Raw genomic sequence first — 27,164 nt, 5'->3', positions numbered from 1 at the left:
TTAAGGGAAAACTAGGCTCAACAGAACTATGGCTCTTAGTCAGCCTGGCTACAGTGCTGAACAGAAACCAGGGGTTGTTCTTGTTTTCCTCTATTAGTGCGGAATAATATGCTGTTCTGGCATCACGGAGCTTTTTTGTACATTTTTAAACTGTTTTTCCAGGTTAACCAGGATTCTTCTAAATTAGTGGAACACCACTTCCTCTCTAACTTTCATGCATTTGTGAATTGTACTATGGAGGTCGGCTCCTTTGATTCACTGCCTTCTTTTTCAGAGGGGCAACTGTATCTAGTATCATACGCATTGAGGCTGCAGAATCGTCAACTAAATAATCAATTTGTACAGGAGTAAGATGGTTACTCACCATAGTATTGACACATGGTGGTGAAAAAGATGAAGAAATAATTTCTTTAAATGTATTCACAGTTTTCAGATAAACATCTGCTGTAGTGGAATTTTTTCCTAACTGCTATATAGTCCGTTATTGTAAATTCAAATGTTATTAAAAAATGGTCAGACAGAAGAGAGTTGTGAGGAAATATGGTTAAATTATCTGCTTCAATTCCATACGTAAGGACAAGGTCTAACGTGTGACTAAAACAGTGAGTGGGTTTATTTACATTTTGGGAAAAACCAATTGAATCTAATAATGAATTAAACGCAGTGCTCAGACAGTTACTGTCAGCATCTACATGAATGTTAAAGTCACCCACTATAATGACTTTATCTGTACTATGCACTAAATCAGATAGAAAATCAGAAAATTCAATCAAAAACTCTGAATAAGGGACTGGAGGACGGTACACGATAACAAATAATAGTGATTTTGAGTTTTCCAGTTTGGGTGTGAAAGGCTAAGAGTAAGGCTCTCAAATGAGTTATAACTATGTTTAGGTCTAGGAATTATTGATAAGCTACAATGGAAGATTGCTGCTACTCCTCCACCTCGGCCTGTGCTTCTAGGAACATGATCATTAATATGACTCGTTTAAACTGACATATTCTTCCTGCTGCAACCAAGTTTCAGTGAGACAAAATAAATCGAATTGATGATCGTTTATTAAGTCATTTACTAACAGAGATTTAGAAGAGAGAGATCTGATATTTAATAATCCACATTTAATAGTTTTGGGGTTTTGTTCTGTAAGAGGAGTAGTCTTAACTTTTATTAGGTTATTATGATTAACTCCTCTTGTTGTCATATTTACTTTATGTAATTTAGGTCGGGGAACAGACACAGTCTCTATAGGTATGTGGGAGTTGTGGGGGGGTGACGGTTGTAAGGACACTGCAGAGAGACGTGTAGGACTGGATCTCTGCATCCTAGGCTCAACTCTGGATTGTCATACTTTTGGTTGTTTAATAAAACCAGCCATATTTCTGGATAAGAAAGCTGCACCATCTAAAGTAGGATGGATGCCATCTCTCCTAATCAGCCTAGGTTTTCCCCAAAAACGTTTCCAATTGTCTATGTAGCCCACATCGTTTGCTGGACACCACCTAGACAGCCAGCGGTTGAATGACGACATGCGGGTCTACATGTCGTCACTGGTCAGATTTGGCAGAGAAAACTACGGAGTCCGACATTGTTTTGGCAAAGTTACACACCGATTCAACGATCATTTTAGTGACCTCCGATTTGCGTAATCGGGCGTCATTAACTCCCACGTGAATAATAATCTACCGCCGACTGGTGGGAACTGCCGGGGGACAGCTAGCAGGGGCTACGCTAGGTCGGACCGCACCAGCTACCGGGGCCTGACTAACTGAGTTGTTTTCTATGGTGCGGAGCCGCGCTTCCAATTCCGTGAGCTTCGCCTCCAAAGCTGCAAAACCTTACACTTCTTACAAAAACCATTATCACTAAAGGAGGCAGAGGAAAAACTGAACATGAGACACAGCGAGCAAGTGAGAGAAGGAGAAACAGAGGGAGACAGAGAAGCCTTTGCTAATGGATAACTGCTAAGCTAACGAAGCTAAAATAGGTCAAATGTGGAATTAGTTCATGTTAGCTGGTTATGTTTTACAAGAGCAGGTGCTTGTGTAATAACAAGCTTATGTCACGACTAAAGTATTAATTATTGTGTGGAGAAAATCACTAATTTTAGTCAAATAAGAGCTGCAATCAATCGGTAAACAGCCCTTCGGTAGAAACCCGAGAGTATGCAGTAACAGGAAGTGACGTAATACGCTTTCCTCACAGTAGCTCACCCAGCGAGCTAAACAACCCTCATTAGCTAAGCAGCTAATGTCGACCTTCGTTCACACTAGACTCTAGTGCTAAATATAGAAGAGTAGTGTTACATGTGGCTTCCTTCTTCCCTTTGGTGCACGGCCACTTCAATCAAATCCGGGGGACAAATGTACAGTTTACCTGCTTCTGCAGACACCAATACGCCGCTGGTTCGAGTCCGCAGACTTCCTGACAACTTTCTGCTACTGGCTCCTCACCTGAACACGGTGGCGAACTGTTAGCTGACAGCAGCTTTTCACACAGACAAACCTTCAACTTGTGCTTTTTACAGTCCATCAAACTGCAGCTGAGAATCTTTTACACACTGAAATTGTCACAGACCAAAGATTCACACGGAGAAAAGATCTGCGCCACAACACGGACAAAGTGAAAGTAAGAACTAACTACAGGAAACAGGAAGTAACCAGGAAGCTTGTCCGGAGAAAAATAACTGACTATTTACTACTGACTATATAGGATAATAAATATTTAGTGGACTATATAGTCTTTTTGTCTGACAAAACACTTTGACACTAATCGAAAATGAACTTGGTGCAGTTGATTACAGGGTTTCTGTCCTCAGAGATGTTTTTTTCTGGTTAGGCTGAAAAAGGTTTGAAGTTTCAAGGTTCCAGACAAAACACACAGCAACTTTTTAAAACGTAAAGGTATTTAAGATTGTAATGTAGTAAATGTAGGTTTTGTAAAATATTTTACAGTAAAATATGAATAATAAAAGCTGACATGAAATATGAATTTAGCTTATTAGTAATCCTTCAGGACACAACTTCCCTTAATTTCAAACAAATGTTTAAAGACAGATTTCATGTCATTCAGTATCAGAATGATGATGATCTGTAGTGTCACTGTGTAAAATAAGATCTTAATTGCTGTTTTTCTCTTTCAGTTTCAGTTTAGAAAGAAGTTAAAACTCAGATTTTTAAGTGATGACCTGCAACAGAAATATCCACATAGAAAAATGTTCAACAAAATGAAACAACTGAACATAAAGGCACATTCATCATAAAATAATTATAACTCAATCTAAAGACTGTTAATTAGTTTTTTTATCATAACAAATAAAGAAAATAAAACTAAGAATTTTGCAACTTTCATTGTTTCCTGTCAGCTGTTTATCCTGTAACTGGCTGTGATTATAAATAAAAACTAAAGAGAAAAAGTAAAAGTTATAGAGGCAGCATGGATTATTATAGAATGTTCCAGTTTATTTAGAAATATTTCTTACTTTCATTTTGGTTTTGGAGCTTTCCTCTTTCAAATTTCAGCAGAATATCCGGTAAGAAAACAACAAAACAAGAAACAGACCAAAAACATCAAATAAATTCTGCTTTAGAAAAGACAAAATTAATGTATTTCCTGTGCATTAATGTCACTATTACTCTGATTGGACTAAAAGGGGCGGAGTCTCTGTGTGGTGTTGTACTGTTGTTATTGCAACTAAACCTGACTGAACTGCTACTCATACAGGATCTTTGTTCAATTCAATTCAATTCAACTTTATTTATATAGCACCAATTCACAACAAAGTCATCTTAAGGCACTTTACAGATTATAAAGATGTATAGAAAGAACCCAACAATTCCCTCTTGAACAGTGTCAGTGTAGAGACATGAAGAGTGGTTTGACTTGAGTCCCTTGTTCTAATCCACCTGCTGCTGTTGCCTTTGTGTGGAGTCTTCATCTTCTTCCCGTGCACGTGTGTGTTTCCTCCGTGTGTTCCAGGTTTTTCTCACAGTCCAGAGACCTGCATGTTACGTTCAGTAGTCACTCTAAGGAGCTAATAAATCATCAGTGTCATTATGATTTAATAAATAAATAACAATATGTTAATTATATTGGTTAGTGATTATTTCCCACTTACCTCCTTCCTGTAGCTGAAAATCAGTCTGCTCCTCTTCATTACTGTCTGGATTATCAGAAATATCCACATAATTTTCCTCCATTTTATGTCCAACCACCTGTCTTTAGAGAACATCAAGGAAGTAACAAGAAAACCACAGACACATCTATTTATTCATGAGACTGTGGGATAAAAATAACTTGTAGCTGCAGTTTGTGGTTTTCTATACTTCAACTAAGAGACTGTATTGTCCAGTTTTTAGATTTGAACCAGATAAAAAACTGTGACAGCAAGACTGAAAAGAACTAACATAAAATTAAATTAAACAGGAAATACTTGTTTCTTTTTAAAGATCCACAACTGTTAAGTAAAGTTCACTTAAAGGCTGATCTCTGACATCATAGTTTTATAGCTGTTAGATCACCATGACAACAAGTGTGGTCAGAGTGTGATGCTTCCACTACTGCAACCATCAGGCCAAACATACATAAACTGTATAATAGTCAGAAAGCAGCTTCATTTTTCATGTTTGACAAACTACTTTTAGTTTCACCTGTTCAGGCTCTAAGAACAACACAAACACTGCTGTGTGTGTTTTATTTCCAGAGGTGCTAGAAGTACACAATGTCAATTCCAAGTAAAGACACAACTAGAGATGGAGCCACTGAAAGTGTCGGTCTCTGCCGAGTGAGTTGGTCTCTTGTCCCGCGGGATGACGTGATGACAGTATACGGTCTGTAGGTGGCGCTCAGCTTACACTCAGAGTTCCAGCTCCAAGACAAAGGTGACGAGAAAACCGAAACTAGACCAAACCTTAAATAGTTTACTGGGACAACAGAGTGTGGAAACAGGAAGGAGAGACAATAAAATGTCTCTGTTCAAAGACAGATAGTAGGAGACTGGGTGGAACCACAAGCCTGGTTCATGTTCTCCGGACATCGTTAGGAGGATCCAGCCTTTCAGACCTGTAGCTCACAGAGTGAGACGCGTCATCAGGAGTGAAAATCCGCTCGATCACAACGTGTTTTACATTTGGGAAACAGTGTAACTAATAAAAAGGGTCAATCACTCTGCTTCAGCAGCTGTTGAGAGACACGAACATCAGCTTTTCATCCTCCCAACGATCCGGGACAGAGCCCTAACGCGCGTGACACAGACATTGCAGCAGGAGGCTCGCAGTATATGATTGGACATTTTCGTTCGCACAAGATGACGTCAGAGTTGCGATGCATGTCTGAAAGTTGCTGTAGTTACAGGAGTTTCTGGATTTGTGCTTTAACAGCTGCTGCCTGTGTCCCTGCTTTCAGAGACACTTTGACCGCTGGAAACTGTCTCTTAGATGTTAATGACAGCGCACGTTCAGCCTCGCACTCCGGTAGAGTGATGGACAAGTGTCCACGTGTCTGTAGGTAAATGGATCCATTCACACCTTCAGACATGTGGCAGTGGGTTATAATCCAAATATCAATTCTTCCTTCATAATTATTTAAGAGTTTAGTTGCTTATGAACGTGTATGACACAGTAACGTAATCTCGTCCTAACCCACGTTAGAGAGACAGAGACACAATCTATAGGACATCTTATGTCCATCACATCATCTGACAAAGTCAACATACACACAGGGTTATGACAGCAGCTGTGTGATGGATCAGATTTAAAACTAGTTTTCACCAAGATGTTAATGCATCCACAGACAGGAGGATTCAGTCCTGTGGACTGAGGACGAGGACGACACTTTGCGTCGCCTGCTGGCTGAAAAGACGAACTGCAGGTTGGATTTAATGAGCCGTTTTCTGAATTCTACACACTGCGTCCCTGACGGCACCAGGACACCGCGGACACACCGCACACAAAAAGCATCACGTTTTCAATGGCTGCAGCTTTACTTCAAGTTCAAATCATTGACTTGGTGAAGATAAGATCACATTTCATAACCGATTTATGTAGAAGAGCATCAAATTACAAACAGTGAAACTCTATATTTCATATTCAGATTATATGTGGGTTACGTTTTTATGCTGTAATAAGCCTTTAAATATTTGCAGCATGTGTGAAATTCTCAACTAAAGCTTTGACTTTTTAAGTCATGACGATATTTTACTTGTCCAGAAATGTTAATCCTGGAGAAAACTTTATGCAGCTGTATTTTTAAAAGTGGTATTTTAGTTTTTGCTTCTTTAATTAAAATTTTTTTGATTTTCAAATGAAACTCTCAAACTGTTGGTTCATACTTCATGTTCCATCATTTGTTTCACAGCCTCATAATTTATTTTTAAATCTTTAATGAACCATTTGAAGAAGCACTAAATTCTTTTTGGGACCAAAAATGGTTCTTCTGTGGCATCAGCCTCAAGTACCAGTTTTGGTTGCAGTTAGTGCCTTTATTTTTCTGAGTATATAAAAAATGACCCTTTACAGAATGAAACTTTAAAAAATATGAATGTTCTCATGTTAGTGCTCATGTAGGTGCTGTCCACCAGTTTCCATTCCAATGCATCAACAGTCAGAAGAGAGGAGAATTATTCCTCTATAGTATGTGAGCATCTCTGAGGACAAAGCAACATGGTGAATTAGAAATGAAACAGAGTAACAGCTTTTACTCAGAACAATTGAATTCAGTGTTAGAATTTATTTTATTTTAATGAGGAAAGAGAAGAATGTAAAACTAATTTATTCCAATGCTGTGGACAAAATAAAATGAAATTCTTCCAGATTAGTGTAATGTGAGCTTTCTAAAGTCTGATATACATGAGCTGAATGTGGGATGGAGAAATACTCTGATCAACAGGATCAAGGACCTAATGACCACCTGCCTAAAGATCAGTGAAACAAACTAAAGCTCTCAGTGTCCTGATGAAGGTTTTCACTGGAAGATGAACATGAAGAGTTTCCTGTGACTGCAGCAGTTTAGTGGGACTACAGAGTTAGTAAGTCCACATGTAGTTGTTGTGTGGACGACTTCCAACCCCACTACTCTGTCTGCACCATAGAGCACAGAGGGACAATATCTATGGAATAAAGAGGATTGAACATGTGACACAGAATGAACAAGTCAACACATGTGAGATGACTCTGAGGATCAGGAAGAACATTTCAGAGTTTGACAAACAGCTTCATCCCAACACTACACACCTCTCTGTCATCAGAGGAAGCAGCATCTACTTCTCACAGATCCAGTTTTTAACATGATTATAATAATAATCACTTCTCCATCTTCCTTGTTGATCACAATATGCTGCATATAAATACGTAGTGGGATGTTTCTCTCCTGTTGCCCAGAAGCTGTGGAAAAAATCAAACATTGTTTTTGACTTTGATAAATTCATGATTATTTTCACTTCCAAATAAAGTTAAATCTCATTTTAATGATTTGAAATAGTGTCATTTTAGTAACTATGAAGGGGATTTGCTGACACCACAAGGATCATGGGGATAAGTCTGATCCCAGATGTGAACTGAAACCTGGATCCAGGACTCTGAGATCTCCTCCATTCATTCCAATCAAAGTTAGTGACTCTGCTCAGACTCCAGCAGCATTTAGTGTCTTCCTGCTCTGATTCCTGCTTTTTAAAGCCACTGCACATGTTCAGTAGTGTTTCTCTCTGTTAGACTTTTCACTCCCAATCAGCACATTTGTCAACAGGTTTCCTCACATCACTTTCAGCTTTGTCTCTGAGGAAAATGATTTGGTCTCTTTTCCTGCAGGTGCAATGCCAGCGTTCATTCAAATGCAGCTGTTATGCAGTTTTTCTGCAGGCAGAACTTCATTCTGTTGTTGAGGGAGAACAGGTGCAGCTTCACGTGTTTATGCTGATTAGATGCTGCACAACAATTTTGGACTAACTCAGCATTTGAGATCAAACCTACTCAGACCCCCTGTTGTAGCTAGATGCAGTATAATTGGTGTGTAGACAGTCACAGAATCACCCTGTATCCAGGTGCAGTAACTAAATGTTCTAAACCTGCAACAGGAAAGATTCTATTCCCAGATTCTGAAGCTATAATTCTATGGAGTAATACAACTGTCCTCACAGTGAGTCTCGAGCTGCATCATGGGTGTTGATCTCTGTAAGCATATTTATGGAGATTTCTATTAGCATCATGCTCATACTGCATTCCTGCTAACACTGATGTATTCCACCTGTCACCACGTAGGGCCTGGCTGCACCCTTCATGCTCCAACTATCACACAACTTGTGCCTTGTTTCAGGGAACTAGAGGTTTGTACAGCAGTTGTTCATTCAAACAAAGATTTCTGTCATTTCATTCTATTTTCAGACTAACACTGATATAAATTAGTATTTGAACATGTTATTATCTTTTAACACAGGTGTTAGTTTCTACCAATGACATTGATGAAAGTGTAGTAGAAACAAAACCTGTCAAACTCTTGTGTTAGTGTTGATCCGTCCACCCATTTCCATTGATACGTTCCCCCTGAGTGTTGCTGTTCTGTCCACAGACCAATCCAGGACTCTGCATTCTTACTGAGCTCACTGACAATTTTCTAATAAATGACAAGAGACAAACACTTAATTGTGTTTCAGTTGTAAAGACATTTAGAAAATTTTTGAGCAGGGAAATAAATAAATGAGGATCCAGACTGACAGCAGGTCAGAAACAGATCCATCAAAGATCAAACACACACACACACACACACACACACACTCACCTGTTCCTCTTTGCTGTTGATAATCACCAGATCTGATGCTCTGTTCTGACAGAATGACCTGCTCTGATACCAACTTTTCTTCTCAGTGGACGTAAAGTAACAGCTGCATCCAAACCTCATCCATCCTTCAGGACACATCGTCCCTTAATGTCCAGTTTTTAAACACACATTGGATGTTATTCAGTGTTTCACTGTATAAGTTAAGATCTTTAAACTAAACTTTATTGCACTGATTTTTTTAAGTGATACATAGCAAAACATCATCATTAAATAATTATAACTTGACGTAAAGACAGTTAAGTTATGGATTTGATTTTGATTTGATAAAAAAATCATTTACATATTAAACTTTCAGCTGTTTTACTTCATCCTGTAACTGGCTGTGATTATAAATAAAACCTAAAGATTCAAACTAAAACTATAACATGTAGACAGTGTGAATTATTACAGTATTTGCTTGTTTGTTCATAAATATTTCTTACCTGCAATTTTCTCAGGTCGTTAAATGGTTCTAGATTTTTTTAAAGCTGCAGATTCAGTATTAGATTCATAAGACTTGTAATGTCATTGTGCAGGTTTCGATGTTTCTTTCAGCTTCTTCACACAGTAAAAACTATATCGCTCCCAGTGTCATTAGAATTCAAAGACACAGCTAAATCACATCATCAAAGCTGTTTGTTGTTACTGTCTCAAATCTTCTCACCTTCAGTTTTTCTCTCTTAGCTGCTTTATTTCATCCTGTGGTTTTTACTCAGTGTTTTCTAACTGACCTGTAACTGACTGGAATTCATCAGTTATAAGCATTTACCTGCAATCTGATCCTGGAGCTGCTGGATTAAATTCTTTGACTGATTGTTGATGATGCTGAGGTTGTTGACTCTGTTCTGCAGGTTGTATTTTTCAGAAGTGTCAAAAATATCTGGTGAGAAGCCAAAAAGCAAGAAAGGGGCAAAATCTTTTAATCAATATTCATTTTTAATTGAGCTCCTGTGAATGGTTGAATATCACGATGCCTCCTCAGGCTAATTTAACTGATTTTGCCCGTCAACTGTCATTATTGTGTCTTATGGACAGTACATGTTTTCTGCATCATCATGGCTGCTATTCTGTGCTTTATTGTCACTGTTCAAGTCCATGTTGGTTGTGGAGGAGTCTGACAATGTCTGTGTGCAGGTCTAAACTCTGTCTCTTCATATCGTCATTTTTGTGTTTAACTCTAATCCAGTTTTTGCTACTTGTTCATTTTAACCAGGACAACAAATGTCACACATATGATATCACATATTGTCTACAGTGGCTGGAAAATCGAGAAATGAAAAGGACCAAAACAAAAACAGGGCTGTGAAAATAAGATCCACAACTAGGGAATAAAAGTCCTCACAGCGTGTGATGATCCCAGCCAGAATAAGAAGATACAGAACTCCCAGAGACACTGTAAAAACTCTGAAACTGCTGTTTCTCCCAGCTGGAAGCTTCTTCTCACTGTGTGGTTCTACAGAGACAAAATCCACAGACACATTTATTTCAGAATTGTTGGCCCTTTCTTGACAGCAGTGTTCCAGTGTTCTCATGCTATTGAATGCATGGTTATCAGTCATTGTCACAGCCACAGTTATGCTTTAGTAGGTCACCTACTACCTAATGGCACAGTTGTTATGATCAAGATGTGAGGGGAAATGCTGACATCTAGTGGCCGTAGTCAGTCTTTGTAGAGAAGGTCGGGGTGGATATGAAGGCAACAAAACACAGGGCTTTGAAACCAGAGACAGCAGTTTGTGTCCTGTTTCCTGTGACACTGTCCTGAACATCAGCTTTCAGACCCTGTCTCACCCTGACCAAGCCAACATACAGGAGACTGTAGCTTCTTTTCTTTGACTGGAACAAGTCTCTCAGAGCTGAAGTCATTTAGAGAAATGATTCGAGGCTTAAGCCACAGAAGCCGCCCCCCCTGCTCCGCTGATAATTTTAGCCCAAACTCTTTTTCTCAGTCCACATCCTTCTCATTTTTGTTTCTAACCATAAGCGTGTAGTTTCTGTAGCTAAAGTGAAGGACACAGTGACATCTAATATCCCCTGAAAGTCACCTACTGGCCTGCTGCCATGTGTGAAGGTGAACAAAATGGCTGTTGAAGCTGTTTCGAAGCTGTTTTCCTTTAAGTTCAGCTTCTTGTGGAAAACAAAGAGATTTAAACTCCGGAGGAACCAAATGACACCAAGTGACCTAATAATCTACTTTACTACACTAATCACCATCTTTGTTTTTAACAGCAGGAAAAGTGAAGAGGTTGTTTGAACCTAAAACTTCCTCACAATCATTTTTATACTTACCAACATCATCACACTGATCTCCATCCTCCATCATCTCCACCTCCATGTTCTCTCTCTCTCCTCTGATATATTTCACCCTCAGATCAGACTCAGTTTGAATTTCTGTCGACATGTTGATGAACTAAAGAGCTAAAAACTAAGTGAACTTCTTTGTGACCAGTCTTCACTGTCTGATTCTGTCTGAGTCAGGCAGCTTTGAACAGAGAGCATCAAGGAAGTAGCAGCAAGACAAACCACAACCACTGACACTTTAAATACATTTGTGTTTGTCTGAATACATTTTTATTTGTTTATTTCTTAATGTTTGTGTAGTGAATGTAATTGAATGACTATTTCTGCATTATATCTGGAAAACTTGTAATAATATTGAGAAACACAGCTCATGCTAACTTATTTTTAAATGTTTCCTGGTCATCGTGCTAAGCTAGAAGGTTCATTAGCAGAAGTGTGTGTGCCTGCATATCATTAGCATATAATTATATGTGTAAAAAGCTGACTTCCTGTCTCAGATCAAACTAAATAAAAACGAAGTGTTTCTGACAGGAAATGTGATGAGTGAGCTGCTGTCACAGTTTGACCTTTAGGTTTGTGGACTTTGAACAGAATTATGTTTAAAATAAATGTAAAAATTACAGCTTAAAACATGGACAGAGCAAGTGGTGCAACGACTCACAACGGTCATGAATCTGAGAAATGTACTTACTCTCTAACAAACACAATAAAACACAGCTTTATTTATCCCAAATGCAACCGCAAGGGGACACAAGCCAGTGTCTTCTTGTGTCAGTCCCAAGTCTGGTTACATGCAGAGGGTTGTGTCAGGTGTAAGAGAAATTTCATAGTCTCTGTAACACTGTTTCACTGTTTTCACACTTCTCACAGACCCAGTATCAAACCTGGTTACACCAGTGCTTCCTCACCTTTTGCTCCCCAGCAAGACATCATGTCTCTGGCCACACAAAGAAGTGAACTACCTATATCTGAACATTTGATTCCTAGATGGAAACCAGTACAGATGATCAGTCTCAACGACTTAAAAGACATGGAAGACAAAAGGACAAAGTGACATGAACTTCCTAATTAGACTCCTGACCACATTGTATGAAGGTTGATTTGCATTGACTCATCCCTTTGTTCTTTGTGTGAACCCAGCTGTTGAGTTAAATGTATAAAAGGCTGAACAACCTACACATCTGGGTCAAATCTGATTTGACTCACTCTAGAGTCTAGTTCTGTTCTCTGCATGTTTCTGTGTTTTGCTGATTAAATTCACCATTATCATTCACTTGTTGCCTTTTGCCTCCTAACTTGCCTTACAGTTTTTGCCATGATATCAGGAAGGGCACCCGATGTGAAACACATGCCAAATTAAAAATGCGAATCATTTCACAGTGAAAATGAAAATACCGGATCGGTCGGGACCTGGGTTAATAACGACCGCCACCGGTGCTGTTGACCTACAGGGTCCTGGTGGAAATTGGACTACTGTTGGTCGAAGAAGAAGAGGAGGAAGGTGTGTTCACAGGTAGAGAGAGAAGAGGGAAGCTAAGAATGTAGGACTGACAGTAGGGACTTTGAATGTTGGTACTATGACAGTGAAGGTTAGAGAGTTGGTTGACATGATGCAGAGAAGGTAGGTGGACATACTGTCTGTCCAGGAGACCAGGTGGAAAGGTAGCAAGGCTAGAAGCTTAAGACCAGGGTTCAAGTTGTTCTACATGGGTCAGATAGGAAGAGAAATGGAGTAGGAGTTATACTGAAAGAGGAGTTGGTGAGGAATGTTCTAGAGGGGAAAAGAGTATCAGACAGGTTGATCAGTCTGAAGCTGGAAATTGAAGGTGTGATGTTCAATGTTGTTAGTGGTTACGTCCCACAGGTAGGATGTGAGTTGAAGTGATGCAGAGCATCTCCAGAGATGAGAGAGTGGTGATTGGTGCAGATTTCAATGGGCATGTAGGTGAAGGGAACAGAGGTGATGAGACTGTGATGTGCAGGTTTGGTCTTCAGGACAGGAACACAGAAGGACAGATGGTGGTAGACTTTGCAAAGAGGATGGAAATGGCTGTAGTGAACACTTTCTTCCAGAAGAGGCAGGAACATAGGGTGACGTATGTAAGTGTCAAGGAGAGGTGGCAGTAGAGTTTCTGACAGAGGTGAAGAAGGTGCAGGACTTTAAGTACTTAGGGTCAACGGTTCAGAGCAACGGAGAGTGTGGAAAAGAGGTGAAGAGGCGAGTGCAGGCAGGTTGGAAGGGGTGGAGAAAAGTGTCAGGTGTGTTGTGTGATAAAAGAGTAGCAGCAAGAATGAAAGGAAAAGTTGGTGTGAGAGAAGAGGGTGCAGAGGACAGAGTTAGATGGAGACACATGATTCACTGTGGAGACCACGGGAAGGAAACAGTCCAAAGGAAAAGAAGAAAGATCTGTTGATGAACCACAGATCATAGACTCAGATTGTCTGTGATGAACTAGTCCCTGCTGTCTGAGACGTTTGGTGAGTTTCACTGCTGCAGTTCAGTTGATCATCTACTCCTGTGCTTGTTGGTATAAGAACAGTTTCTGACATTTGTACATCCTGTTAGTAACATGTTGGTTTGCTGCTTCATCACAACTCAAGAAATGAACCAACGTTCATGTGTCTCTCAGGCTGCTGAAGTTTCACACTGACCTTAGTTGTGGTTTCTGATGCATGAGAACTGTAGACACTGTTTCCTGTTTCTCACAGTGGAGTTTAGGGGAAAGTGTTTATTTAATGTGCAGAGAGGACGAATAAATAAACTGACCAATGACTTCAGATTTGGTGTAAGAGTGTAACATTGTCCTATAGACACACAGGAGTTGATCCAGTTTGTCATAAAATGCATCATGTTACTGTCACATTGTTAAAAATATTCAGAGCTGTTCATTCTTACATCGTGTGGACAGAGTGATGATCCCGACCATCAGCAGAAGACACAGCACTGCCAGACACAGAGCAGCAGATCTGAAAGACTTGTTTTGGACTGGAGGACAATTCAGACTGTGTGGTCCTACAGAAGACAAGAAAACCATCAGTCCCAGCTGTCATCATTTTACTGTTTGGTTCTGGTTGATGCTGAAACACTCAGGAAGGTGGTATCAAAACTGAAGTCTTCCACCTGTGCCCTCGACCCAATTCCCACCTCCTTTGTCTTAAAAATGTTTTAACAAAGTTTGAACTATAGTCAATGACTCTCTTCAAATGGGTGTTTTCCCTACAGCCATGGTCCTCAGGAGACTCTGCCCAACCCCCTGCTGTGATCTACAGTCTGTACAGTACTTATTACTTCACCCTGAGTAAAGGATTTGAAGTGGTACTAAGTACTGAGTTTGGGTATTTCTCCCATCTCTGCATAGACCAGACTTTTATAAATGCTCCTGTAAATGATCACAAAACCTGTTATTAGAAAAGCAAAGGTCCCCAAAGGGAAACCAAGATGAAATCAATTACTGTAATGCACTGATGATCCAAAACTACAGCAGCTCGCCTCATTAATAATCAGCCAAAAAGGACTAATGTCACACCACTCTTCAGATCTCTGCACTGGCTTCCTGTAGCTTCCTGCATTAGGTTCAAATCTTTGTCTCTTGCCTACAAAGTGGTCAACCCAACATTACTTAATCAAACCGAACACATTCACAAATAAATACCAGGATGTATAACTTAAACTCCAAATCCAAAACAGAAAATGAGTAAAATAAAAGGGCTTCTCACTTGTACTGTGGCGACCTGGTGCTGAATATTTATAGTGAATTATTGGGGGTGAATGAAGAAAGACTCTCCACCTTGTCCAATCAGGTGGTGACAATTAATTCAAATGGACCAATCTGTGAACACCACCTGTGGCTCATCCCTCACACACACACACACACACACACACACACACACACACACACACACACACACACACACACACACACACACACACACACACGGATACACACACACGGATACACACACACACACACACACACACAACATGAGGAGGAGGAGGAGAGACAACAAAACAATTCCCAAACAACAACATCACAAACAATGAGCCAGGTCATAACACTGGTGGTTCCAGCACATCACCAAAGACACTAAGCAAAACTCTCCTGCTCCGTCATCATGGAATGATCTACCAAACTCTGCTTGCTCAGCAGCCTCATTCCCAATATTCAAAAAATGCTGAACACAGAACTCTTCTCCAACAAGCAGTGAAATCTTTAAAAAAAACTTCCTGTCTGTTCTTCCTTGCACTTGCATCTTATGAAACACAAACACTTCTTCTCATAGAACTTTGCTCTGATGTTTTCACCTCGACTTCTACCTCACTTGTACGTCACTTTGGATAAACTTGATTTGTAATTGTATTATGTGGAACAGGAACTGACAAAGATGACTGATTTCTTCAAATATTAAGATTTTTGTTCCAACAGTTCAGTGATATAATCCCTCTGCACCTGCCAACAGGTAGCGTGACCCTGTGTTGTTGAGCAAACTGCTCCAGCTGTCTCAGGTTTGAAGAGGAGTGTGATATTTGCAGCTTAACCACAGGAACATCAAAATGCTTGGATATGGTCGTATAGACTTTACCACTGATGTTTGACTTTCTAAAGATGATGAAAGATGAACCAACATCTGCCTTTTTTCATTAGTTTTGTTCGTAGTAATAAAAAATAATCTGTGGTAGCAAAAAGTAATTACATTAACACATTGTAATTGACATTGTTACATTGTCTGTATCATTTACTCTTTGAACACGTCCTTGACAGCTGCCAACGACTGAAGCAAACTTCAGAAACTGAAGCAAGACAACAAGGAAATGAAAATGAGCAGTCGTTTGTCGTCAGATACGGAACATTTAATAACTAATACTGATTTTAAAAAGCAAAAATATTACACTGATTACACTGTTGTGTTCTAACAAGTACTGAGATGTTGTATTATGATAAAAACATTTCCCAGAGACAGTGGCTGTTTATTCTATTTATTAGTGATGATTTCCCACTTACCTCCTTCCTGTGGCTGAAAATCAGTCTGCTCCTCTTCAATACTGTCTGGATTATCATAAATATCCACCTCATTTTCCACCCAAGCTGTTCCACCTTCCTCCACCTTACTGTTGTATCTCACCTTCTTGGAAAAATCTGGATTGGCGTAAATAGCTGACGACATCTTGAGACTGAGACAGAACAGTGGCTGAACTTCACTTACGCTGCAATTGAAGCTGTAAAAACAGTAATAAAATCTACTTTTCTGTTGCTGTCAGGGTTTTTGTCCAATAGTCTGTCTTTAGAGAAAATCAAGGAAGTAACAAGAAAACCACAGACACATCTTTTTATTCATGAGACTGTGGGATAAAAATAACTTGTAGCTGCAGTTTGTGGTTTTCTTTACTTCAACTAAGAGACTGTGTTGTCCAGTTTTTAGATTTGAACCTGATACAAAACTGTATTTGCAAGACTGAAGACAACTTCATTTTGATAATAAGTTTAAAAATATGAAGGTTTTTGTCAGAAATATCAATGTGTGCAGATGTTCACACACAGGATTAACAAGACAGAATTAAATAGTAAATACTTCTTTCTTTTTAAAGAACTGAAACTTCATCTCTTGCAACATAGTCTTACTGCTGTTAGACAGGTCACCATGACGACTGTGGTCAGAGTGTGATGTTTCCACTACTGCAACCATCAGGCCAAATATACATAAACTGTATAATACTCACAAAGTAGCTTCCTGAACTTTTCATGTTTGACAAACTGTTTTAAGTTTCATTACTGTTCAGACTCTAAGAACAGCACAAATACTCCAACAGAGTGTGTTTTATTTCCAGAGGTGGTAGAAGTACAAAATATTAATTTACAAGTAAAAACACAAATATTTCCTTTATAACAAAAACTACTTCACTCCAAGTTTAGTTTCAAATCATTTACTGCAGCTAAAGAACCAAGTACATGCTCTGAAATGTACTGAAAGTACAGTAGTACAGTACTCCACTGTATTTTAAACAGTATTTGATCAGATGGTCTCTTCAATATTTCAATTCAGCTCTATACACAGCATTACAGCATTGGGTTGAAATGCAGAACGCCGCGGGTTCGAACCCCACCAAGGGCGACCTGGATAAAATGGGAGGGTTGTGGCAGGCAGGGCATCCGGGGTAAAACCACATGCAAAATCAACAGGTGTAGCACGTCCCACTGCGGTGAAAGCATTGATCTTTTTGAAGTATTGACGTCTGGGATCACAGATGAGAGGTGAGAGGTGCACTGTGGGCCTTCTGTGAGTTGGTCTGGTTCTTCACAAATCCATGAAAATGTAGCCAGTGTGTGAACAGTATTTTGTCCTGACAACAGTGTCTGATCCAAAGGCTGCTAAGATGTTTGCTTTGTTATCCAGTCAAAGTGCTGGTTGTGTGTCAAATGACAGAGCAGCCTGTTCTGACTCCCATGGCATCAAAGTGCAGCTTAGTTCAGTCCAGGTTTTCAGTAAGTACAATACAAACCCAGACACTAATAATTTGAAAGATGGTACAAAAAGAACTTGATCACAGGAGACCAGAGTTTGACTCTAGTGAGTGATGTTGTGCTCTGTAATAATCGTTACACAGCGTGATGCAAGTGGTTCCTATAGTAAGAAAGTATGTGTGTGATGATGTCACTGTGTGTGATGATGTCACTGCGTGTGATGATGTCACTGTGTGTAACGTTTTGTTTTCATCTAATTATTCTTATAACTTGATCTACCCTGAACTTTTGTACTTAACACAGTTTATCGTGAACATAAACTCGTTCCAGGTCGTGGAGCCTCCAACAGAGACGTCACATTGTACCTGTGGTGTCAATACGAAACGCAAACGGATGTAAAGAAGCCTCATTATCTGACGCTATTTGTTGGACAGACAGGTGGACGCCTGAAGGAAAAGGTTGTTTAGCATTTGTTTTAACTATTCAGGACAAAGTGCATCAACTGTTTGTCCCTAGTAGACAGTTTCTGGCTAATTAGAGAACAACAGGAGAGAGAAGATTTTCCCATTTAAAGAAAGCAGCATGATGTGTAGACACACGTCTGCATTCAAACTGAATTAGACTTTGTTACTGCAGAACTGATCCAGTGAGCATCATTCTGAGGTGAACTAGACCAAGTAACATGAACATGTGACACAGAATGAACAAGTCAACAAATGTGACTCTGAGGATCAGGAAGAACATTTCAGAGTTTGACAAACAGCTTCATCCCAACACTACACACGTCTCTGTCATCAGAGGAAGCAGCAAATCTACTTCTCACAGATCCACTTTCTAACATGATTATATCCCTGTGTTGTCCATTGTCCCTGTTGATCACAACAAACTGCAGCAGTCCAGACTGTGGGATTGTCCACTGGACTTGTTGCCCAGAACCTGTGGGACAACATTTGGTTTTCTGTGAGACTCCTGATTATTTTCACCTTTAAATAAACTTAAAACCTGAAAACACAAAGGATTATGGGTAAAGGTCTGATCCCAGATGTGTAATGAAATCATCCCCTACTCACCACATAGTGTGTTGTTATACTACACAGTCTGTAAATTCAATTGAAATTTCATCTCAACTTTATTTACATGTCACCAATTCACAACATGGTCGTCTCAAGGCTCTTTACAGAAATCAAGACTGTACAGATATGTAGAGAAAACCCAACAAACCCTGAGCCCCTTTCAGACATGCACTGGAATTCAGACATTTCTCAGACTTTATCTGTGTGTCTGTGTGAACGCAAACACCCAAGTCTGTTGGCCCTGACATTACCCACATTTTACCAGCCAGCTCCCTGATGCAAAGTCCCGATTATCTCCACCCGAGCTCATTTGTGAATAGAGGAGGTAAAACTCCAGAGGATTCACCGTGAGTGAGTGGGCGTGTTGATGACGTCCACTTCCTGCGACTGTCGCAAAACCGGCCAAATACAAATAACTGAAGGTGAAGAACTGTGTGTTTGTGTTCACACATACACATACACATTCTGAAAGGGGCTGAAGAGAATCCAGCTAAACCCGTTTATCTGATTAAAGACTTTTGCTGTAAATTTTTTCCAAACTTTGATTCAATACAACAACTAACAAGCATAAAATGATTTTTAACATGTCATGATCAGGTTGAGTTACACACACTCACATTAACACACACACACACACACTCACATTAACACACACACACACACACACACACACACACACACACACACACACACACACACACACACACACACACACACACTCACACTCACACACACACACACACACACACACACACACACACACACTCACCTGTTCCTCTTTGCTGTTGATAATCACCAGATTTGATTCTCTCTTCTCACAGTCTGTTTGGCTGTTAGACCAAGTTTTCTTCTCAGATGATTTAAAGTAACAACTGCTTCCAAATCGTGTCCATTCTTGAGAACACAGTTTGTCTTAATGTGAAACAATTGTTCAAAAAAAGCATCATCCTTAGCAAAATGATACATTTCCTTGTTAACATTGTCCCTCTGAGGTTTTTAATGCTGTAATAATTAGAAGTAAAGTCAGCAACAAAATGAAACAACTATATGAAAAAGTAAAAACATGTTTATGTCATAACACATTAGAACATTTCTGGTGTTTAGTGTCTGTTTTTTACATTTATCAACTTTTTCAGCTGCTTTATTTCACCCTGTAACTCACTGACTATGAGTCTGGAGAAAACCAACTATATCAAACGTGTCATGTGTTAAAGTGCAGGTGAAGCTGAATCTTTTGCTTGGTGATTTTCAAACCTTTCATAAAATATTTCATACGTCAAAGTTTGTCCTGGAGCTTTTTCACTTCATTCTGTAACTTACCACACGTGTTGTTCAGGTTGTTGAGTTTCTTCTCCGGTTGCTTTTTTTCTGAAGTGACTATAACATCTGGTGGGAAACAACAAAACCACAAACAGATCAAAACATCAAAACACTCTTAATAACAAAACAGCATCATGATTATGATGTAAGCATGTTCAAATATGAATCAATGGAGTTTAAATGAATGCTGTTGTCCTTTAACCTGCTGGGTGATGACCTCTCACATGGAGTCATAGTAGCTCAACTAGCAGGTAACAAGAAGTTTTTGCTTTAACAAGACATTTTGTGCCAAATGAAGACAAAAATGAAAGTGCAGCCAAAATAATCCCATGATTCAAATCCCTGAAAGCAACAGTTTATTTGACTAACTGACTGAATTCATGGTGAAGCGTGGAGCCTACAGAGACAAACGAACCATTTCACACTGAAGAAGAGAGACTGCATAAAGGCCAGTATCAGGAAAAAAACAGCTTTGGCATTGAACATCTAACTATATCAATAGAGCCCCAGAATAAAGCTACTGAACACATGGTTGGTGCTTGGAGAGCAGCAGCACCAGCCAGGTCCAGTGTTTCCCAGTCGGGTGATTCCTGGAGTGAATCAGGAATCAGGTTAACAACAGTGTTAAAATGTGTTTGCTGTTGCAGTTTCCATGATTTCTAACAGATTTTGTGGTTTAAAGAGGCTTTAATTAAGACAACAGGACGTCCAAAGGTTTAGAATAAAGCTCCTCACAGACAGAGACACTGTAAATGATCTGAAGCTGCTGTTTGTTACAGCTGGAAGCTTCTTCTCACTGTGTGGTTCTACAGAGAGAGAAACCTTTTCATTCGGGACGATTTCCCCTGATTATTTTCATCTGCTTTTCACCTCTTCACCAAAAAGTGACGTCATGATGACTCAGACGAGATCAGCATGTTTGCTGTGCAGTTACAAACTGTGGTGGATGCTAATGTCATTTGTTGTAATACTTATCAGTAAAACTCACCAGCTTCTTGTGATCCAACATCATCATACTGATCTCCATCCTCCATCATCTCCACCTCCATGTTCTCTCTCTCTCCTCTGATATATTTCACCCTCAGATCAGACTCAGTTTTTAGCTCTTTAGTCCATCAACACGTCGAAACAAATTCAAACTAAGTGAACTTCTTTGTGAGCAGTCTTCACTGAGTCAGGCAGCTTTTAGCAGAGAGCATCACGTCTTCATGCTACGATATAAGCTTCACTAGCAGAACTGTTTGCCTGCATATAATTAGCATATAGTTATTTGTGGAAAACTCCTTCCTGTCTTACATCAAACTAAATAAAGAAATAAAAACACAGAAAATGTGATGTGTTGTAGGCACAGTTTGAACTGAAGTTTGTGTGTTTTGATCAGAGATATAACTGGATAAATTCTATTTTAGTTTAAAACATAGTTTATTATAGTTTGTGGGACATAACTGCAATAACCTGGATAACTGCACACGCATCCTGGGTTAGAGTCCAGCTGGGGACCTTAGCTGTTTGTCATAGCTCATCTCTGTCCTCATGTTTCCTGTCTACTCTCCACTGACACCTGATGCCTTGATGAATGACACAACCACTGTCATATATTACACACACACTTATACTGCCCATAACTGTGTGTGTCTATCACACCTGCGTGTAAGTTCATTGTAACTCAGTGATGTCAGCATCACCACCTGCTGCTACAGCATCAGAATAACTGTGCTGTGCTTTGTGGAGTTTGTGACGTCAGGATCTGTTTGCTGCAATAAATCAACCACTAGATGTCACTAGGATATAATGAGCTCTTCAATGAGGCTTCATGACATGAAACTACTGGCTGTGAAGCCTCAACAGCTGAATGAGGCTTCATTATCTCATCACTCGTCTGTCTGCTCAGCACCACACATTTTTACAAACTAAATGCTTCCTGCTCTGGTTGGAGCCTTTTTGTACGTGGTTAGTTCACTGTCCTGTCACACATTCAACAATTTCTGTTGTTAAACATGTGCACTGACCTGATTGGTCACGTGACCCAGCTACTGCTTGGTATTTTAGTTGATGTCAGAAACAGAGGAATCTGTCACAGAATGTGTTTATGATTTCTCTTATAGAGGAAATATCGTTACTTCAACAGCTTCTGATTTTGTGATGTTTAACCAATTTAACTGCTAAAGCTAAAACTCTGAAGGTGAAAAATACCGAAGAAGAGAGAGAGGTGGAGATGTTAGAGGATGGAGATGATGCTGGATCACAATGAGCTGATGTTTGGTGTTAATATGTGGGAATTTGAACAACTTTTACCTCAAAAAACAAATGACATCATGGTCTATTCCACTTCCTGTGACACGATGAACTTGTCTGACTCGTTATCGCTTGATGTCATTTGGTTCCACTGGAGTTTGAAAGTCTTTGTTCTCACCAAGCAGATGAAGATAATTAGGTGAAAAGAGGCTCCACAGTTCAGAATCATCCCTCAGCAATGCTTAATAAAAATGATATTCAGTGTATTTTAACTGTAAGAAGCTTCTACCTCCATCATTCATGAACCTTTTTGTCTTTTCTTTAAATCACTGACTTCCTCTGTCTGTCTGCATGGACTCTGCTCTTAGTTTGTCTCTGCAGGTTCTTTCATGATACAGGCAAATAGAACAGGATCTTGCTTCACGCTACAGGAATATTTTCATACAGTTTCCTCGTTTGTCTGAGGTCAAAACTGTGACTTCTGTTAAAAAAGGAAGTGAAACAGCTGATGAACAAAATGTGGGAAATTATGAAATAAACAGTAAATATCACATTTCTATGTTTACATGTTATTTATCAACTAATTTAAGTTTATTCTTTGCTCAGAGAATATTTCAGTCCACATCAAAGTCAATCTCATAGTGACTGAGATGAAATCACAGAAAAGTGAAGTCATCTCATGTCATCAGCTGAGCTTCATGACGCATTTGCACACAGTTGTTTTCTGACGGTGGAGTTTTGTTAGAAAGGCTTCAGTTAACAGACAGTGTGAAGAGGTGGAATAATGACAGTGAGCAGTGGCTTTAAATAGTGTGGGACTGATGTGTCCATATGTCATATAACCAATCAGAGCAGTTTATCTTACGATATGTGGACAGGACGATGATCCCAGCCGCCATCAGAAGACACAGCACTGCTAGACACAGAGCAGCTCCTCTGAAAGACTTTCTGTGGACTGGAGGATGATTCTGAGTCTGTGGTCCTACAGAGACAAAACAACATGGCAGCTGGTTGTTACTGATCATCAGCTTTAATCATGGTGGTTTAACCACAAGCATCGTGGTTCAGGTCTGTGGTTGTGTTGGCATCTGTTCAAAATGTCCACAGAAGTGTCCAACTGACTCACAGTCACTTTACACCTCCCACTTCTTCCTGTTGTGTGTTTGTTGCACTCTGTGGTAAAACTCTGTACCAGAGCTGATGCTTCTACAGATCTGACAACTGATTCACTGTTAAACTGTGACCAGTAGGACTGAAGCCAAAAACTGAACACATTCAGCAACAAAACCCCTGAATATGAGTTTTCTACAGAAACCTGTGTTAGTTTACATGTAGTCAGCAGTTTGTCAGCAGAACATGATGTTTCTTTTTTCACTTCAGCTTGAATAAAGTTTTATTTATAGTCCAAAATCAACAATTTAAAGAGATAATTTGCATCAACATCCTTTAACCTTAGAATAAGAAAATAAGTTACTTATGGATGTTATTAAAAAACCTTTAATGGAGAATAAAAGAAAGAAAGTTCAGGAAGAGCAACAAGATGAACAGATGTGCAGTAGATGCTGTGTGGACAGAACAGAGCAACAAAGCAGATTTACACCTGTGTCCAATCACTTACCTTCTTCCTGTGACTGAATATCAGAGCCATCATCTCTGATATCATACGTGTTCTCGTAGATATCCACCTCTCTTTCCTCCCACTCTCCTCCATCTTCCTCCACCTTTCTGTTGCATCTCACCTTCTTGGAAAAATCTGGTTTGGTGTAAATATCTGAAGACATCTTGAGACGACTGAGACAGACGGACAGTAGCTGAACTTCACTGACTGTTTTCTACTGTAGTATAAACTACTAGCTGTGGCAGAGAGAAATGCAGTAACATGATCTACTTTACTGATGCTGCTGTCAGGGTTCAACCTTCTGTCTGCTTCAGAGAAAATTGAGGAAGTGAAACAAATGTGTTCACACCTTTTTATTCATTTGAATGTTTGATAAAAAATAACTTGTAGCTGCAGTTTGTTGTGTAATTTACTCCAATCAGGAAACTGTGATGTTATGAAACTATTTAAAGTAGAACAACCTGGATACAAAACTGACAAAAAAGACATTGTCTTTTTGTTGTTGTTATCAAAACTGGTTCCCAATTTTTTATTACACCTACATCATATTTGTGTTTTGCCCTCAAGGAGTCAGGCTCACTTCTCAATGCTGGTATAGTTGCTGCCTCTGTTCCTGATAAGAAGGAGGATGTGTGTGAGTGTGTTTTGCTCAGATGCAGCAGGACAGAAATGAAAGACTCTGTGATCAGAGACGGTGAAAACATCAATTTCAAGTTGTTTCCATCAGGCACAGAAAAACACTTTTTAATAAAACAGCCTAAAGTTGCCCATTCATCTGATTCTGACTTAGCTAATGAAATGTGTGGAACAGCATTTGGAACATGATAGAAACAGGTTTGTTCCTCATTCAGAGACACAGACACATCTGTGATCTGACTTCACTGACTCCCATCTTTGTTCATGAGGAACATCAGGGCCATGTGAAACATGCTCTGTACAATGTAAATCACCTTCTGACATCAAATCTGTGCACAGTGGGGAAACCAGAGAACGTGCACGTGAGAGTAACTCTACAGACCAGACAGACAGCTGCAGCTTCCATTCATACACATGTAACAAAGAATCAGGACTGTACTTCACCATGGTGTGTGTCTGCAAATCCAAATTACTACACACTTGTTTTCCTTCTGATGTCGACATCAAACAAATCCCAAGTTTCATCCTTAATCACGTCCTAATAAATTGACGGGGCACAATTTTGAAAGATTGATCTTGAGAATCAGCACAAGACACAGAGTCAAATGCTGTTTCTGTGGTTTTCCACAAACACCTACACTATACACATAGTTACCACTCGTCTTTGGAGGTGTTTGAAGTTCAGGTGCTTTTATTACTGACCTAGTTGTTCCACTGTCGACCACAAATGTCACCTCTTGACCATTTACTTATAATTTAATTTACACTTTCCCTCAGCAAACTGAAAAAAGCTTTTCACATGGGATTTAAATTTAGCTTCCAGATGTTGGACACATTGCTCAATCAAATCTATATCTACTTCAGCATGTGTGAGCTTTATATCTGCACAAGCATTTCTTCATTGCAGTTAGCGACAAATCAGTGTGTGTGTGTGTGTGTGTGTGTGTGTGTGTGTGTGTGTGTGTGTGTATCAAATTCTTCTGCCAGATTCTTGACAGCCTCCCTGTGTACAACACTGTGGCAGCTTTGCCATGACCCTCTGCAGATCTGATGGTTTTGCCTTCATTGCCAAGAGTCGTCTCAATTCTGCCCCAGTGGGTCTAAAGTCTCTGCAGAACATTTGAAGTTCTTCAGCAAAATTAGTACCAGGGTCAGCTGGATTAGGCAGGTGACTGCCAGCTGCACAGACGTCTTCATCAGTCCAAGCCCTGAAGACCAGCTGTGGGCCCTCTCGACCAGCCACTTCGACCATAGGTGCATTAAATTCTGCTTGTTGGGGCACATCTGTACTTGAGCTTGTCAGCATTTGGACTGACGAATCAGATGCCCCAGAAGTGTTTGAAGATGATGGTGGAGATGGTAGTTGAATCAGGTTCTGGATCCTGTCCTCCTTCTGCTCCTTGAACTGGTGGTGGTGGGACTGACGGACAGGAGTCCAAGTCAGCGTCCAGTTTCATCGCTGTAATGTCTGGATAGAGAGAAGACACACTGAGGGTATATGGTGGTGGTATATGTGTGTTTGGTTGTTCTGCTGCAGCATTATCTGTTCTGTGTGGTGCAGTAGTCATAAGCTTTTGCACTTGTTTTCTTTCTCTATTCTCTACTTCAGTTTTCCACATACTCAAACATTCTTTATGCAAGTCACACATCTGTTTATGTTTCTGTGACTCTCTCTTTTTAACCTTCAGTCTCTTTTCTTGTCTTAACAATTTTTCTTCTAATTTTACGAGTTGGTTTTTACTAAAGAAACCAAGTTGAGAAAAGCCAAAATCCACCAAATTTTCAGACATTTAAGACTTTTGCCACCATGGTTTTCATAATCTCAACAATTGGGCCTCGAGGGTCCCAGCCGTGCACAGATCTACAACACCGACGCCTCTGTGAGGGTGAGGATTCTTAAGCTCCATTTCACTTGCTTTGTTCATTTGTTTGTTTACTTGCCTGTTTTCTTATTTGTTGGCTCCTTCATCCAACTTAATAGTTGCCCTTTATTCTCCTCAACTAACTAGAAGTTGTTAGGTAAAAACACCTAACCATCAATGCCCTTATCCTCCTCATTGATTAATAGTCGCGGATTCAATCAGATTAATTCAACCAAGAACAACAACCTGAGCTCAATAGATTTCATTTAGAAACTTCTTTACGACTCACCCGGTATCTGTCTGGACCAGTATTAATGTGTAGTTTGTGAATCTGTCGACGGCAACTAGAGGAGGTTTGTGATTCAAGCCCCCGTCTCTCACTTATTCTTACAGCGGAGGTTGAAGCTGGAGTTTGTTTCTTCTCCAGGCTGCATACAGACCACTGTTCACTCCTCCAGCAGCCGCTCGCAGATCCTGTTCGTCTTTCAGGGTTTTATTTTCTTACAAGAGAGAAGTTGACCAACATAGTCTCAAGCCTCCATCCAGTGCAGTTCTAAAGTCTTAACGTGTCAAACATGAATTTATCTCCTCCTGTTGCTGGGCAGAATACTCTTTACCCCCCAGGCTGCTGCCTCCAGCTTTTCTCCTTTTACAACATATGTTAAGCACATAGGAACTTGGTGTAACCTGGAGAAATCTCCATGTGGACAGTCAACCATGAAACTGACCTTGTTCACCTCTACAGGCACATTCCTCAGGTCAAAAACATATATATCAAACCAAGTGTCACAACATCCCCATAAAACATCCTGCACAAGCACAATGAGCACATTCCATCAGTACAACTAGACTAAA

At 39.8% G+C, this 27,164-nt stretch overlaps 2 protein-coding genes across 4 annotated transcripts; both read right to left on the bottom strand.

Annotated features, from left to right (window-relative positions):
• Window positions 1-5,934: 5,934 nt before the first annotated feature.
• LOC137099499 (CD209 antigen-like protein A) lies at window positions 5,935-16,385 on the bottom strand. Of its 3 annotated transcripts, none has more exons than XM_067476439.1 (6): window positions 16,108-16,385; window positions 14,004-14,120; window positions 9,576-9,686; window positions 8,768-8,910; window positions 8,475-8,602; window positions 5,935-7,377 (listed from the first exon to the last, which is right to left on the bottom strand). In XM_067476439.1, exons 1-6 carry the CDS (start codon window positions 16,268-16,270, stop codon window positions 7,254-7,256), a joined length of 786 nt encoding a protein of 261 aa, XP_067332540.1. In that variant the 5' UTR covers window positions 16,271-16,385; the 3' UTR covers window positions 5,935-7,253. The 3 variants fall into 3 exon arrangements, with proteins under 3 accessions (XP_067332540.1, XP_067332549.1, XP_067332558.1); XM_067476448.1 differs by having other exon boundaries at window positions 8,484-8,602; XM_067476457.1 differs by lacking the exons at window positions 14,004-14,120; window positions 16,108-16,385 and adding an exon at window positions 11,096-13,385.
• A 536-nt stretch (window positions 16,386-16,921) lies between these two features.
• On the bottom strand, window positions 16,922-24,117 carry LOC137099538 (C-type lectin domain family 6 member A-like). Its single transcript, XM_067476518.1, has 5 exons — window positions 23,812-24,117; window positions 23,059-23,175; window positions 19,959-20,024; window positions 19,408-19,550; window positions 16,922-18,501 (listed from the first exon to the last, which is right to left on the bottom strand). The coding sequence occupies exons 1-5, from the start codon at window positions 23,972-23,974 to the stop codon at window positions 18,442-18,444; spliced, it is 549 nt and encodes a 182-aa protein (XP_067332619.1). The 5' UTR covers window positions 23,975-24,117; the 3' UTR covers window positions 16,922-18,441.
• Window positions 24,118-27,164: the final 3,047 nt, after the last annotated feature.

The sequence above is a fragment of the Channa argus genome, chromosome 1 (genome assembly GCF_033026475.1).
Source record: "Channa argus isolate prfri chromosome 1, Channa argus male v1.0, whole genome shotgun sequence".
NCBI lineage: Eukaryota > Metazoa > Chordata > Actinopteri > Anabantiformes > Channidae > Channa > Channa argus.
The sequence above is the reverse complement of the archived record's forward strand: the minus strand, read 5'-3'. Positions and strand labels throughout refer to the sequence as shown.